The sequence below is a fragment of the Salvia splendens genome, chromosome 6, assembly GCF_004379255.2.
Source record: "Salvia splendens isolate huo1 chromosome 6, SspV2, whole genome shotgun sequence".
NCBI classification, from domain to species: Eukaryota; Viridiplantae; Streptophyta; class Magnoliopsida; order Lamiales; family Lamiaceae; genus Salvia; species Salvia splendens.
Genome location: NC_056037.1, coordinates 24,534,202 through 24,551,041, shown reverse-complemented (window position 1 = coordinate 24,551,041; position 16,840 = coordinate 24,534,202). Strand labels below are relative to the sequence as shown.

The 16,840-nt window shown below is 39.5% G+C and overlaps 1 protein-coding gene across 1 annotated transcript; it reads left to right on the top strand.

Annotated features, from left to right (window-relative positions):
* The first annotated feature begins 15,695 nt into the window (after positions 1-15,695).
* LOC121809005 lies at positions 15,696-16,636 on the top strand. The gene is made up of 3 exons (XM_042209555.1): positions 15,696-16,091; positions 16,203-16,503; positions 16,617-16,636. The coding sequence occupies exons 1-3, from the start codon at positions 15,696-15,698 to the stop codon at positions 16,634-16,636; spliced, it is 717 nt and encodes a 238-aa protein (XP_042065489.1).
* Positions 16,637-16,840: the final 204 nt, after the last annotated feature.

Genomic DNA, 16,840 nt, shown 5'->3' with positions numbered 1-16,840 from the left:
AACACACTCACAATAAAATAAAATAGACTCACCATCACTTATTAAAATTGTTAGGAAATGTTTTATAAAAGGGCATAGATGATCTGCTCCGAGATTTGTGTATCTGTTAGAAACTTTGTGAAATAATGTCTCTTTTTTTGCTATTTTGATATTTCTGATATTCAAAGTCTTATTTATTTTTATTTTTAGTAAATGATTTTCATATTCTACTAAATCATAATGCTCGCATTCAATTTATAAAAACAATATGTAAAAGTGGACCCACTTTTTACTAATTATTTCCATTCATAAAGTTAAACAATTTCTTAAAATTCGTCGACAAGTTAAATCATAATTATAATTACTAAATCATAATGCTCGCATTCAATTTATAAACAATTTTTGAAATTTTAGCAAATAAATCAAGATATATACTCCCCCTTGTGCATATGGAGTATTATTTTGAATGATTTTGCTCAAAGTAATTTGTAGGTGTAGCCATCAAGGTTGAGAAAGCAATGAAAGAAAGGGCAACAACTCGATCTAGAGCTACTGATCATCCGGAGGTAATAGGTTCGACGCCTACCTCCAACTCCAATGAGCCGTCAACCGCACGAAAGAGTAAGGCAACAGTTTCGGGCAAATTCTCTTGCCAAAGAAACTTGTACTGAACGAGTTGATGAGCATGCTCTGCCTCCGATCGATATATTCTTCAAACTCGAACATCTAGGATCATTTTGGTCGATATAACATCATAGTAATTGGTTTATCTTTAAAGCTTATTTCCTAAGAGAACTCTTATATTTGCGGTTACTTGGCCAACAAGCAAACCTTTTGAATCATCAAAGTTGCCACACACGTGCATTGTGTGATATTTATAATGTAATGGCATCGAAGACAAGATCATTTTGATCAATAGAGCATAAGAGCTATGGTGACGTTCGGCACTTCTGAAAGCTCCCCTGAAACGAGGTAGTTGGCTAGGTCCGCATACCATGGCTCCTCCCCTACTTTTTCCTTTCCTCTTTCTGTCACATCCTGGCCAGTAAGCTTCATCGCTTCTTCCCAGTCAATTTTTCTGGTGGCGAAAATAACTTAACACAAGTGTTCTTCGGGGAATCGATCTCTCACCTCCTCGCTATTTCCATCCTGCATTATCCTGCTCAAATGATCCGCAACCTTATTCTCAACCCCTTTCTTGTCTTCCACCTCCCAATTGAACTTTTGTAACAAGAGTACCCATCGGAAAAAGCGGGGTTTGGATTCTTTCTTGGTAACAAGGTACTTAATGGCTGCATGGTCAGTATAAACGATGACCCTTGACCCCAACAAGTACTGCCGAAACTTCTCGAATGAATAAACCACGGCTAGCATCTCCTTCTCCGTGGTATCATAATTCCTTTGAGCTTGATTCAATGTCTTAGATGTATAAAAGATCACATACCTTTTTCCCTCGATCTTCTGACCCAGAACCGCTCCTACTGCATAATCGCTGGCATCACACATCACTTCGAACGGATGATCCCAGTCAGGAGCCCGGATAATCGGTGCGGATATCAGCTTTTCCTTGAGCAAGTTGAAAGCAGCCTTGCATTGATCATCAAAATTGAATTCTACTTCGTTTTGGAGAAGTCTGGTGAGGGGTTGGGCAATTTTGGCGAAGTCTTTAATGAATCGGCGATAAAATCCCGCGTGCCCCAGAAAACCCCTTATTTCCTTCTGGTCAGTAGGAAAAGGTAGTTTGGAAATGATGTCCACTTTGGCTTGATCCACCTGGATACCCCTCTCTGACACCACATGCCCTAGGACGATGCCCTCTGTGACCATGAAATGACATTTCTCAAAATTCAAGACTAGGCTCTTCGCTCGACACCTCTCCAAGACTACATCCAAATGACGAAGGCATGAGTCGAAAGAGTCTCCGTAGACTGTGAAGTTATCCATGAATATTTCTATACACTCCTCAATTAGATCAGAAAATATGCTCATCATGCATCGCTGAAATGTTCCCGGAGCGTTGCAAAGTCCGAACGGCATGCGTCTGTACGCTTAGGTTCCAAACGGGCAGGTGAAGGTAGTTTTATCCTGGTCTTCAGGATTCACGTAAATTTGAAAATACCCGCTGTACCTATCCAAAAAACAAAAGTACTTCTTCCCAGCCAGTCGTTCCAACATCTGATCGATGAACGGTAGGGGAAAGTGGTCTTTCTTGGTCGCGGCGTTCAGCTTGCGATAGTCTATGAACATCCGCCAACCAGTGACTAGCCTTGTCGGTATCAGCTCATTCCTCTCATTTTGAACCACTTGAATCCCGGACTTCTTGGGGACCATGTGCACAGGGCTGACCCACTCGCTATCGGGCACCGAACAGATAATCCCTAATGACAACAACTTCAAGATTTCCTTCAATATTTCCTCCCGCATGTTGGATTCACCTTTCTCTGCGAATCTCGATGTGCCTTCGCCCCTTCTTCTAGCCTAATATGATGCATGCAGACGTCAGGGCTTATTCCCACCAAATCTGTAAGGCTCCATCCAATTGCTTTCATGTTCCTGCCTAGAACGGTCAGTAGCCTTACTTCTTGCTCCTTTGTCAGGCTACTGCTTATTATCACAGGATATAAGTTGTCCTCCGCGAGAAAGGCATACTTCAGGGTTGCTGGCAACTTCTTCAATTCAACTTGTGGGGGAAGTGTGTCTGCTGGGAGAGGGTTTCTTGCAGCATCCCCTTCCTTTTCGAATTTTCCCTCTGAGAGTTCATCTGTACTGGCTGGTAGCTTAGCCCCTGCGGCTCCAATAAATTCTGATTTCTGGCAGAAGTCCTTAATAGCTCCTTCTATCTCTTCATCAGTTAACCCTTGGCTACTGATCAGGTCACACCATGCAGCTGCCTCTACATCAGCCTGCCCATATACATCCAATGCTTGTAACTTTTCCTGCAATAATTCAGTCTCAAGAAAATCTTGGACTAGAGGGTCAATTACATCCATATAGCATAGATTTTCAGAATCGATAGGCTTTTTCATGGCCTCATTGATATCAAAGGTAAACTTTTCTCCATGAAAATCAATACAAATTGTTCCCTCAGCCATATCTACAATCGTCTTGGCTGTCCTAATAAATGACCTTCCTAACAAAATACCGCTAGACTCCCTAGCTTTAGACTCACCCATCTTGATCACGTAAAAGTCAGCAGGATAAGTAAAATCATGTATTCTCACCAACACATTCTCTAACACTCCCTCAGGACTTATACACGACCTATCAGCCAGTTGGATTAATACCCTAGTGCTAGATAACGTTACTCCCTTCAGCCGATTATAAACTGACAATGGCATAACATTTATAGAAGCTCCCAGATCACACATTGCATGCTCGATTTTTACATCTCCTATAGTTATAGGCAAAGTGAACATACCTGGGTATGCTCTCTTGGGTGGTAGCTTTTCTTGCACAATTGCTGACGCTATCCCTTCCACCATGATTTTCCCATCCTTCTGAGCTTTCCCGGCTATGAATTCTTTGATAAATTTTCCAAGCGGGGGTATCTTCACGGCTTGGAGGAATGGTATGGTGACATCCAGCTTCCCAAAAATTGACATGTAATCCACTGGGTTTTCCTTATTTCTCTTGGTCACGAAACGATAAGGGAATGGCTTTTTCCCTTTCTCTTCTTCGACCAGCTCCTCGACAGCCTTCCCGGAGTCTTTCTCGGGCACATTCTGGGCTGGAGTTTCCTTCTTTAGTTCTTTTTCCTTAGATGAGTCCACCTTGGGCTGCCTGCTTCAGGTTTCACTGTTCCTCGACGGTTCCTCACTCAAGAAAATGGATCTTGCATTTGGGGTAGAGGTTTGTGTAGCTCCTCTTCCGAGACAACGTCTCTCAGTAATGTTGCTCCACTTGATTCCCCACTGGACTTCTTTGGTTTGGGCCCCTCATAGGAGATACCGGACCGCAATGTGACCTTGCTCATGTTTGCTTTCTCAGGCACATGAAATGTAGACGGGAGTTTCCCTGAATTTCCTTTTAACTCACCCATCGAACTTTCCAGCTGGGCCAACTTCCTATTCATCATATCAATGTTCGCTTTATGCTCCTTCTGGGCATTCTGCATACCCTGCACTACTTCATTATTGGACTGCAACTCACCCTTGATGCCCTGCTGCGAAGCAAACAATTCTCCCATCATGTCCTCCATAGATCTCCTCGACCTGTTAGGATATTGGGACTGATTTGGTCCTTGGTGATGGTTATACTGGGAGTTTTGGTTGGGTTGGTAATTTTTGAAGTTTTGCTGGTTCTGGTTAGATGGGTAGTGGTTATACTGGCCAGGAGGGTTGTACTGGTCTTGGTGATATTGGTTCTGGTTTTGGTTTTGGAACTGGTTTTGGTTCTGCTGATGTTGTGGACCCTGATTAGGCTGATTCTGGTAATTTTGAAAGTTTCTCTGGTGGGGTGGTATATAAACGGGGTTCGGGTTCTAGTTTTGTGAGTCCTGGTTATGGGTTTGTTGGTTCCTTACTGGTCAGTTGGCTTGGTGGTCAGGATTTGCTGGGCCACGGTTGGGATTCTGGTTCGGGTGGGGGTTGTATTAGTTCTGACCTTGACCTTGGCTCTGATTTTGGTTCCCGTCTCCCCATCGAAAGTTCGGATGGTCCCACAATGGTGCGTCCCGCTGCCTTCCCTGGATCCAATTCCCATTAGAATTATAGTACCCCGCAACATTGACTTGCTCCATATTAACGAAATCATTAGGCTGATCATAGCCTGGTCCTTGATTTCCCTACTCTGTACCCTTGTAGTTCCTAGTTGGGGAAGTGGGTGGTGGGTTCTTCTCGATCGCGCTAAGGAGTGTCTTCTTCAATTCGTCCATTTTCAAATCCATCTTCTGCTCTAACTTGTGCTCCTGGTCAGTAGACAAGGCACTAGCAATCCTTTCTCTGCTCTAACCATCTCTGGAATTGTCGTACTCCTTCTTTGCACTCAATAACTTCCCTAGGACTCTTTTAGCTTCACTGACCCTTAACTGCGTGAAACTTTCTCCTGATGAAGAGTTTGCTAGGTCCTTTGTTGCCTTGTTCATCCCCTCATAAAGGTATGATGTATTTCTATATCGGCCATACGATGATTCGGACATGCATCCAAGAGGCTCATATATTTCGCCCAATAGTCACTCAAGGGTTCATCGTACCCTTGTTTCACACTAGTGATCTCTCTCTTCAGCACGCTCGTCTTTGATGACGGGAAGAATTCCCCTAAGAATGCCGACTTGAAATCTGCCCAACTCTCAATGGAATTGGGGGGCAGTCACATGAACCAGGTGTTAGCCTCCCCTTTTATAATGAACGGCAAAGCCTTCAATCTATAGTCATCCTCGGTCGCCCCTGCTGGCCTTCTCTGTGCCCTACAAATCTTACAGAACTCATGAAGGAATTCGTAAGCGCCTTCATAGCTCTTTCCACGATACGTGGGCAGGATTGCAATAACATGGTGCTTCACATCACAGGCTGTCTGCCCCGGGGTGACTACTATAGCTTGCGGTGGTTCTCCTTCGGTATGCGCATTCAGCGTTCCAATCTCTGGATCATCATCATCGTGGTCAGCCATTCTCCTTGGATTGCCTTCCAAATGTAGCCTTGGATTGTCTGGTATTCCTCCTTCTATGGTGTCTTGTTCTTCGTCACTAATCGAACCTAAATCAGACAAAGCTGTCGACAGGCCGGATCGAGTGGTTACGAGTATAGATCCTCGCTGAAGTATCTTCGGTCTCCACTGGTCAGGAGCCGAACTGCTTCTCATAAACTGAAATAAAAAGAAATAAAAAAATTATCCACAATATGTACGCCAAAATCTCACACACAATAACAGTTAATAACGCCATCCATCCCCGGCAACGGCGCCATTTGAAAGAGCAGGTTTGTGTCAGGTGTCATGTCGAGCACAGGATGTATCCTACTGATCAGGATGGAACCCCAGCTATGCCTGAACCTGGTATCAATAATTCCTCAACCCACTTCTACTGACTAGTATAGTGGACGTAAGGGTCGAATCCCACAGAGATGAATGCGCTTTGGGAATTGTGGTGAAATTCTGGAAAGGTTTGGTTAGCTACCACGCTTTGGGTTGAGACTTTATCTAGGCTGGAATTTAAGATGTTACTCTACTGACTAGGAGGCGGGGAGAAAGATGATTGACATGTAGCTGTGTACGTGGAAAGTGGGGAGCATAGGGTTCAGGAAATATATGGAAAGTACGAGTTTACTATAAAAGGCTAAACGGAATATCAGAGGAAAAGAGGTAGTTAGGTGACTAGGCCTACAGATCTGAAAAGTGACAGCTGAAAAGTAAAGAAAAGTAAAGGACAAAAGCAAAAGTAGCTAAAAAGTAAAAGTGGTCCCAAATTTGGATGTGGACATTGTCTTCTCCAACAAGTATAAACACAAATCAAACAACTCAGATTCCATGAACGAGAAATGCAGAATAACAACTTCACAAGAACAGATCTAATAATTAAAACTCCAAATCAAAAGATTAAACTAACGAAATTGAAATTACGCTTACTGGGTGACATGCAAGGTGGCAGAAATCACGTAAACTAGACTTTCACACTTAACCATTTCAGATTTAAAATCTAACAGCTATCTAGACTTGTAAACTCAGGCATATTGACTACAGAAATGAAAACAACGATTCAACACTGGAAATTACCGTAACTACTGGATTTAAGCTATCTAGGCAGAAAAGAACGAGATCAAACAAGAACCGATGCACAAAAACAACTTCATATCATAGAAACGTTTGGATCACAACTAAGACTACAAAGTAAGCAAATATTGAAAGTGCAACAAACCCAACGTAAGAAAACAAAGTGCGATTAACTAAGAAAGCAAATAAAGATTGTTTGCCACTCCGGGCGATGAAACTGTTAACACTACGAAACACGCTGACAGGAATAAAAAATGTGGAATTCCAGCGAACTGATGAGCTTCAGGTGACCATGGCTGTCGGCGAGGAACGAGAATATGAAGGATAATGCTGAAGGATTGATCTACCGAAGAGAGATTGCTAACTAAGTGTAGGAGTGGATGAACTAATCGATGATGATTCTCTCTCCAAGTGGCTTCCTTTTATAGGGAGGTCTCCCTTGATTTTTAGGGTAGACTTCAAACATGAAATGACTCTTTTGCCCCCTTGCTTGCGGCTGATTTTCCCAGCTATCCTTCTTCTCCATCTCGAGCCTTTTTGGCATGCATACTGGTCAGGATAGCAACATCCTGACGCCCTTCTCACCTGAATTCTCCTAACATTCCCATACTGGCTAGAACACTTCCCTGCACACTTTAGCAACTGTTTTGCAGATATATTCCAATTATGCACATTATACTGACCAGTAACCAAGGCCTAGAATACGACTTATCAATGACCAAAGTGAGAACATATGCTAGAGTCTTTTATGCCTCTCCCCAAAGTGAATGTGACAAGGAAGAATGAGAAATCATACTACTTCACATATCTTTAAGAGTTCTATTTCGTCTTTCATCTACACCGTTTATGCTGGGCAATCCCGACATGGTGTGCTGATGGACGATCTCACACTCTTCCATATAGAGGGCAACAGGTCTTTGACATTGTTCGCCTGAGCAGTCATTTGTGTCGTAGTATTTGCCACCACAGCCAGATTTGACTTTCTTAATGCCTTTGTTGAGTTGGAGCTCGACATCAGCCTTGAATATTTTGAACTTGTCGTGAACCTGATGATTAAATATAGGTACCCATAATGAGAACAGTCATCTATGATTGATATAAATGTTGTTGAACATTCCAGGAATCTGAAAGGAATGACCACAAATGTCTGTATATATCAATTCTAAGGCATTCGTATCTCTACTATCACCTAGTTCCAATGTTTGATCTGTTTTCCTTCGATACATTGAATCCACAAATCAGCATCTGAAAAGATAAGTATTCAATATACCATCTGACACAAGCCTCTCAATTTTTGATTTTGAGATATGACTTAAATACTTGTGCCATAAATTACTGAATATTCATTATTTAATTTTTGCATTATCTTTTTTTATTTAACATGTAAAGCTTCTGAATATAAAGTAACATAATTAAGCATGTAAAGAGTGACATAGACACTTAACATAACATTACCCGCAATACTGGAATTATTTGAAGGAAGAAACATACTATTTATGAATGAACAAGAGAAATCAAATTTGTCCAAAACAGAAATAGAAACTAAATTCTGTCTTAAAGACAGTATAATAAAGTATCCTTCAAAACCAGAAAAATTCCAGTCTTTAATAACAATCTACAATGCCCAATAGCCTACACTTCCACTGATTTGTCATATCACACTTAGATGTATCTTTCACCATCAATTGACTTTCGGCAGCTCTGACAGCCTTGCATTGATAACCTTATGTGAGTAGTAGCACCAGAATCTACTAACTAAAAATAATTAGGGACTAAAGCCAAATTAACTTCAGAACAGACCAAAACAAGAATTGTAACTTCTTTTGCACGTCATGCGTGATATCTACAATTCTTCTTTTTATATCCTTATTTACCACAAAAGAAACAACTATCATTATCCTTACGTTGTTTCTTTTGTGATGAACCATTATCCATAGCAGCATTCTCAATACACTTTTTCTTAATGCCTTTTACTTTATTTCTTGAGATATTGACCAGATGTGCAACACCAAATGCACAAGCAAGTATTTAGAATTCAAGTTTAAGTGAAGCAACGTGAGTCATTTTCATAATGTGCTCCCTTATGTTTCCCTTGCCCTTATACTTTATTGAGATCAAGCACACTTGTCTCATCCTTATCGTTTTTCGTAAAACATTCCTTAATTTTGGCAAGATATTCACTGAACTTAATAATATTCTCAGATGTAGTGCCTCGAAAGGCTTTTAGGATGCTATACTTATTGATCATTAGACTTACGCGATTTAATCATTTAGGATGCAATATCATAGTTTCTCCTTTAATCAAGAGTACTATTATTCATACGAGAAACAAATTGCTCGGTCCTTAGCACGTAATCTAGATTCATGCAACCTAGAGTAATCAGAATATTATCTTTCCAACCCTTAAAATTTGACCCATTTAACATTAATATGTGTTTTGCACGTTGGTAGACACAGTAGCAGAAGACGTCACAACTACAGAGAAACAAAACTAAATTTATTGTCATGCTCTTATGAAGGAGGGCACATCTGTGAGGGACCATGTCCTCGAGATGATGAGCCACCTCAATCAAATTGAGGTTTTGGGAGGGATCATTGATCCCGAGTCCCAAGTAACTATAATCCTTCAGAGTTTGCCAGCTAGCTATTAGCAGTTCAAGCTCAATTTCGAGATAAACAAGAGGGCTTACACCCTAGCTGAACTGTTGACTGAGTTGCAGTCAGCGGAGGATCTTATGGTCCAGACAAAGGCTGCTATGATGAGTTCTAGGCCGTCTTCCTCAGGCTCTAAGCCAGGTAAGGGGAAGAAGAAAGCCCAGAATGTTGTAGCACCAAAGATAGCTAAGGGCAAAAAGAAACGGGTGAACACGAACAAGAAGCAAAGTGGCAAGTGTTTCAAATGCGGCGAAAAGGGGCATTGGAAGCTGGATTGTCCTAAAAAGGCCAATGGCTCAGGTATGCACCAAGCTTTCGATGTTGAATCATGTTTAGCAGTTGTATCTACTCAGCAATGGGTGGTTGATACTGGAGCTACTGATCATGTTTGCTTTGATCCTGATTTAATGCAGGTAACAAGGCAGTTGAATGAAACAGAGATCGAGATCCAGCTGGGCGATGCTACGAGAGTGGCAGCCGTTGCAGTGGGAGACGTTTATTTACATTTTTCTAGTGATAGAGTTTTAGTGTTGAACAATGTTTTGTTGATACCTTCGCTTGGAAGAAATTTAATTTCAGTTTCTAAACTTGTTTCTGATGGATATTCGATTTCATTTGATGATTCATGCATTATCAAGAAATGTGGTTCTTATATCTGTCGTGGTATCATGGAAAACAACCTTTACACTATAATGTCTACACAGTTTATGCAACATAAAAATGAATCTAACTCAACATTGAAAGTTTCTCGAAAAAGAAAATCTCCTTCTGTTTCAATGAACGAAACGTACTTATGGCACCTTAGACTTGGTCATGCTAACCCTACTAGGATTGAAGCGTTGGTAGACCAAGGTCTACTTAAGGATCTAGAAATAGAACCTTATACAACTTGTGAATCATGTTTGGAATGCAAGATGACTAAGAGACCATTTAAGGTCAAGGGTAATAGGGCCAAGGAAGTACTTGAGCTCGTTCATTCTGATGTGAGTGGTCCAATGACTACTCAAGCTAGAGGCGGCTTTCAGTATTTCATCACCTTTATTGATGACTACTCGAAAGTTGGATATGTCTATTTGATGCGTCACAAGTCAGAATCTTTTGAAAAGTTCAAAGAATTCAAGGCACTTGTGAAGACGCGACATGGTAAGACAATCAAGGCTCTACGGTCTGACCGTGGAGGCGAGTACCTTAGTAGTGAGTTCTTGGACTACTTATCAGATGCGGGAATTGAATCCCAATTGACTGCGCCTGGCACACCCCAGCAGAACGGCGTAGCTGAACGAAGGAATAGAACCCTCTTAGAAATAGTTCGATCGATGATGAGTTATGCTAAGTTACCTATTTCGTTCTGGGACAAGCGTTGCTCAAAACAAGCTATACCTTGAACAACTTACCATCCAAATCAGTACCTACAACACCACATGAGTTGTGGACTGGACGAAAATCTAGTCTAAGACATCTCAGAGTGTGGGGTTGTCCAGCACACGTGTTGGAGAAAGATCCAACAAAGTTGGAGTCTCGTACTGAGGTATGTTTGTTTGTAGGGTATCCCAGTGGAACGAAAGGCTATGAATTCTATAGTCTACGAGATAAGAAGGTATTTGTTAGCACAAATGCCAAGTTCTTAGAAGAAGATTATGTGATGAATCATAAGCCCAGCAGTGAAGTAGCTCTTGAGGAACTAAGAGACACTTCAGTTTCCACAAGCAAAGAACCAATAACACAAGTACAATCTATACCTGAGATATCAACTTCTGTACCACAAATTGTAGAGCCTCATCGTAGTGGGAGGGTTCCTCGTGAACCAGAAATGTACATTGGTTTAGGTGAGTCATCTGACTTAGACCCAGACGGCAATGTATCAAACCCATGGAACTTTAAAGAGGCGATGACAGATTCAGATAGTCATTCCTGGAAAGAAGGAATGGATTCTGAACTACAATCAATGATAGACAAAGACGTTTATGATTTGTTAGTCCTACCTGAAGGTTGTACTGCCATTGGGAGTAAATGGATTTACAAACGCAAACGAGGACCTGACGGACGAGTTAAAGTCTTCAAAGCAAGACTAGTAGCTAAGGGTTATATCAAGAGAGAAGGTATCGATTACGATGAGACCTTTTCGCCAGTAGCTATGCTCAAGTCAATCTGAATTCTTTTGTCTATCGCAGCCTACATGGATTGGGAGGTATGGCAGATGGACGTCAAGACAACTTTCCTAAATGGAAGTCTTGAGGGGACCATCTACATGGAACAACCCGAGGGATATGTAGTCAAGGGCAAAGAACACATGGTGTAGAAGCTTAAGAAGGCCATTTATAGCCTCAAGCAAGCATCCCGATCATGGAACATGTGTTTTGACCAAGACTTAACAGTTTGGTCATGGTAAGAATGTAGTGTTCATGGTACTCTACGTAGATGACATACTGTTGATTGGAAACAGTAAGAAAATGTTGTCAGACGTGAGAGATTGGCTTTCAAGTCAATTTGAGATGAAAGATATGGGAGAAGCTGGACACATCCTAGGCATTAAAGTTCTTAGGAACCGCCAGAAAAAGGATGTTGTGCCTATCTCAAGAATCTTACATCGATACGATAGTTAAACGCTTTAGCATGCAAGATTCCAAGAGAGGTTTTCTACCTTTTAGCCATGGAATCACCCTGTCTCAGGATATGTGTCCCAAAACACCTATTGAGATAGAAGCTATGAGAAGGACCCCTAATGCATCAGTTGTTGGGAGTCTCATGTATGCTATGTTATGCACAAGGCCCGATATTTGCTTTGCCGTTGGCATGGTAGCAAGGTATCAGTCAAACCCTGGTCTAGGACACTGGATTGCGGTAAAGAAAATACTCAAGTATCTGAGAAGAACTAAGGAGTATTGTCTAGTTTACCAGGCATCCGAGATATATACTTTGGGTTACACTGATTCAGACTTTCAGTCTGATCGGGATTCGAGAAAATCAACCTCTGGATAAGTGTTTACTTTAGGAGGTGGAGCCGTAATTTGGAAGAGTGTGAAGCAGAAATAACTCTTTCACGATAGGTAGTCTATGTTAGAGTTTAGTATACTGAAAGCATCTTTCGAATGCTTGTATATGTAATAACTCTTTTATCCATCCATTTGTTACCATTTTATGAGAAAGAATATTTTGTTACAATGTATTTTGCTTATGTATTTATGAGATGTTGAAATGCGTTTTCCATTTAAATACACAGTTTAAGCAAAATGAGTCTAAGTCTTCTGCATAGTAGACGAGTTGTGAGCAGCGTTCACAGTAGGTAACTTGTCGGTTCTTGCAGAAGGAAAATTGTTTCACAACCTAGATAGGCTTTGACTACCTATCGTGAAAGGTTGCGACGTCAGTCCGAAAGTTTCCTTACCTAAGGAAATGAACGACGTCGGTGTGGTATAGCACTGAAAGGATCAAACAGTGAGATAAGTCTTTCTTGGCTATTTACAGAAAGACGAGGTCTCGGTGATTGTCGTTTCTTAATTATTGTTGACATAACATTGAGCATATGATATTAATTGAAAACTACTTTGACTTATCAAATGGTGAGGGAATTTCGTTGCCCGAGAATCCTGATAGATTGGGTAATGATCATTAATGTCTAAGTGGTGCTAGTATTGTTATTGCAATGAATCGTGTGCTGGGGGAGGCCAGTATGATAATATCCCCAGGAGGTGTTTAGAAAAGTGTTTTATTATTCAGAAAACTTGCCAGTTGGAATTTATTCCATGAATAATAAATAATGTTTCTAAACTAGACCACTCTTGGAAAAAGAAATTAATTAATAATAGTCAGTTAGCAGACTTGATATTAATTAATAGATATTTATATCTTTAACACGGGAAATGATTTAATTAAAGAGGAAGTCCCGGAATACTCTTAATTTCAGTTTGGACGGGCAGTCAATATTATATCTATAGTGGATGATAATAATATTTATGTTTGGGCTTGAATTAAATTGATTTTAATTTAATTAGTGAAAGCCTGAACTGTGGCCCAATCCAATCCTCCACAGATCCCTGGTCTGGCCCAAAATAATTAACTTAATATTAAAGGGAGAAGAAAAGAAGACAGATAAATTAATTCTACGTAAAAATTTGATCTCTACAATCTGTAGAGAGAAATTATCGATTTTTTAGGGTTCTTCTTCCGTAGAGATTTCTGTCTTCAATTCTTCTCCAACTTTTGAGGATTTGACAAGCTTTGCCCACACAAAGGTCAAATTTGAGTTAAAAGGGAACAGATCAGAAGATCCGTGGTTGAGATAAATTGAAGAAGGTGATTGAATTCAATTCTTGAATTCCTACGTATGTTGTATTTAATTGCATATATTCAGTACAGTCTGTGATTATATGCTTGTTATAAACATGTTTCTAGTTTACAATTGGGTTAAAAGCATGTTTAGATGTAAATCGTTCAATCAAACTAAATTGATTTCCGCTGCAAAACCAACAGTCTAGGCCTATCTAGGTTGTGAAATTCATCTCTTTCTTTGTTTAGAACTGACTGTGTTACCTTAAAGTGGACGACGCCCACAACCGGTCTACTAAAACATAGACTTAGACATTGTTATGTTGCTTATACATTTAAATATGCAATAACATCCATAAAATGTAAAACAAAACAACATTATGACAACAATAATCTGTTTTATTCCTTTGGAAAATATCATATAGAGTTTTACACTATTCAATCACTCGAAAGGTGATTTCTTATATACAAACTCTAACAACCATTTCATTCTAATTGACCTATACACTACTGTTGTACGATCTCTGTTAGATAATAGCATAACGATAGTACAAGATCATTTTGGTCAATAGAGCATAATAATCGTTGTTGTCTCATGGAAGTTCATTTAAAGCCTAACTCTTTATATTTGGGTATACTTGGACAACAAGCAAGCCATTTCAATCCAGCTGACTTATAAACTTTCATTGTACGACCCGTTTAAGGTAATAGCATATAGATAAGATCAATTTGGTTGATATTGCACATAGTAAACCATTTCATTTCAATTGACCTATACACTATTGTTGTACGATCTCTATTAGATAATAGTATAACGATAGGACAAGATCATTTTGGTCAATTGAGCATAATAATTGTTGTTGTCTCGTGGAAGTTCATTTAAAGCTTAACTCTTTATATTTGAGTTTACTTGGCCAGCAAACAAACCATTTCAATCCAGGTGACTTATAATCTATATTTGAATTTTTAATCTATATCTTATGGATTTTGATAGATTATATCTACCTAGATATATCCTAGTTAGATTAGATTTGGTTATTCAAATAAATTCTATAAATCTAGGATTCTATATTTTTTATGGAAGAAATAAATTGGAATTTAATGTAGATTATATCGACAATATATACTTATCATGATATAGATAGGTTTGAATTATAATCCTTATCTATAAGATATTGATAAATTTCATTTATCTAGAATATATCTTAAGATGATTTGGATAGGTATTTTTCAATTAAATCCTATTATATCTAGATTTCCTAAATCTAATGGAAAAGGATAAGTATTATAATTAATATTATTATTTAATAATAATCGATTAATATTAATTAAAGAAAATATTTGATTAATTATTTATAATTTATTAATTATTAATTAATCAAATTATTTAATTATCTTAGTTTAATTTCATGGATTTAATAGAACTACCTATTAATTTGAAATTAATATAAGTGAACTTTCTGCCTAATTCACTTAAGTGGTAATTAAAAGAAAAACCATACCTTAAAATAACTAAGCGATAATTACGATCCCTGTCGTATATGGTCTCCAAAGAATTAGTCTATGTATGAGCAGTTTCTAATATTAACGCGACTCACCTTAGTGGGAGCCTTAATCCTAAGAAATAGCAAGTTCATTGGTTAGACTTCTCAAAATAAAGTTCAATTTTATCTAGACGTGATTTCCAATATTATCGCGACCCACCTTAGTGGGAGCTTTAATCCTAAGAAATTGCAGAGTTCAGAAGATTAAATTAACTTGTGAGATAACTGTAGAATTTTGTTTGTGGCGTGCGATCTTCCTTAGAAGGAGTATCAATAAGGAAACGAAATTCTTGGGGTGAATATTCAATGGTACAAGCTTAGGCAACGTTTGGCGGCCATGCCACCTTAGTGGTCTCTGGACTATTTGTCGATGTTGTGACCAGAATTTTGTTAAATATGAATTATTTACTTGACCTCCCTAGAGGTGTACTTAATTCTATTTAACTTTTGTGAGAATCTAAACTGTTTTAATGGTTTTTACTCTTTAGAATCTTACATAGTTTGTAACAATAAGCTATTCATTTTCTCAGCTAAATCTAAATCAAGATGTCGTTCAATCCTATTTCCGCCATTCTTAAAGAACACAAACTCGAAGGTCATAAGTATATCGTATGGAAACAAAACTTGGATATCGTTCTCACTGCCGAAGAGTACAAATATGTGCTCACTACGGAATGTCCACCCGAACCTGCTGCAAATGCTTCTGCAGCAGTGAAAGACACATACAGAAAGTGGCGTAAAGTCAATAAGATGGCGAAGTGCTACGTGCTGGCTTCTATGTCAACTGTACTTCAACATCAGCATCAAGGCATGAACACTGCTACTGAGATTATGAACAATCTTAATAACCTTTTTGGTACTCAGAATCGAGCGGCTAAATCTTTAGCCTTTCGGAGCATCATGACTAAGGTTATGAAGGAGGGCACATCTGTGAGGGACCATGTCCTCGAGATGATGAGCCACCTCAATCAAATTGAGGTTTTGGGAGGGATCATTGATCCCGAGTCCCAAGTAACTATAATCCTTCAGAGTTTGCCAGCTAGCTATTAGCAGTTCAAGCTCAATTTCGAGATGAACAAGAGGGCTTACACCCTAGCTGAACTGTTGACTGAGTTGCAGTCAGCGGAGGATCTTATGGTCCAGACAAAGGCTGCTATGATGAGTTCTAGGCCGTCTTCCTCAGGCTCTAAGCCAGGTAAGGGGAAGAAGAAAGCCCAGAATGTTGTAGCACCAAAGATAGCTAAGGGCAAAAAGAAACGGGTGAACACGAACAAGAAGCAAAGTGGCAAGTGTTTCAAATGCGGCGAAAAGGGGCATTGGAAGCTGGATTGTCCTAAAAAGGCCAATGGCTCAGGTATGCACCAAGCTTTCGATGTTGAATCATGTTTAGCAGTTGTATCTACTCAGCAATGGGTGGTTGATACTGGAGCTACTGATCATGTTTGCTTTGATCCTGATTTAATGCAGGTAACAAGGCAGTTGAATGAAACAGAGATCGAGATCCAGCTGGGCGATGCTACGAGAGTGGCAGCCGTTGCAGTGGGAGACGTTTATTTACATTTTTCTAGTGATAGAGTTTTAGTGTTGAACAATGTTTTGTTGATACCTTCGTTTGGAAGAAATTTAATTTCAGTTTCTAAACTTGTTTCTGATGGATATTCGATTTCATTTGATGATTCATGCATTATCAA

Coding starts and splice junctions, on each gene's coding strand:
- LOC121809005 (XM_042209555.1), top strand. CDS start 15,696: ATGTCGTTCAATCCTATTTCCGCCATTCTTAAAGAACACAAACTCGAA. Junction 16,092..16,202: donor GCACATCTGTGAGGGACCAT/GTCCTCGAGATG, acceptor AGCTATTAGCAG/TTCAAGCTCAATTTCGAGAT. Junction 16,504..16,616: donor TAAAAAGGCCAATGGCTCAG/GTATGCACCAAG, acceptor GATTTAATGCAG/GTAACAAGGCAGTTGAATGA.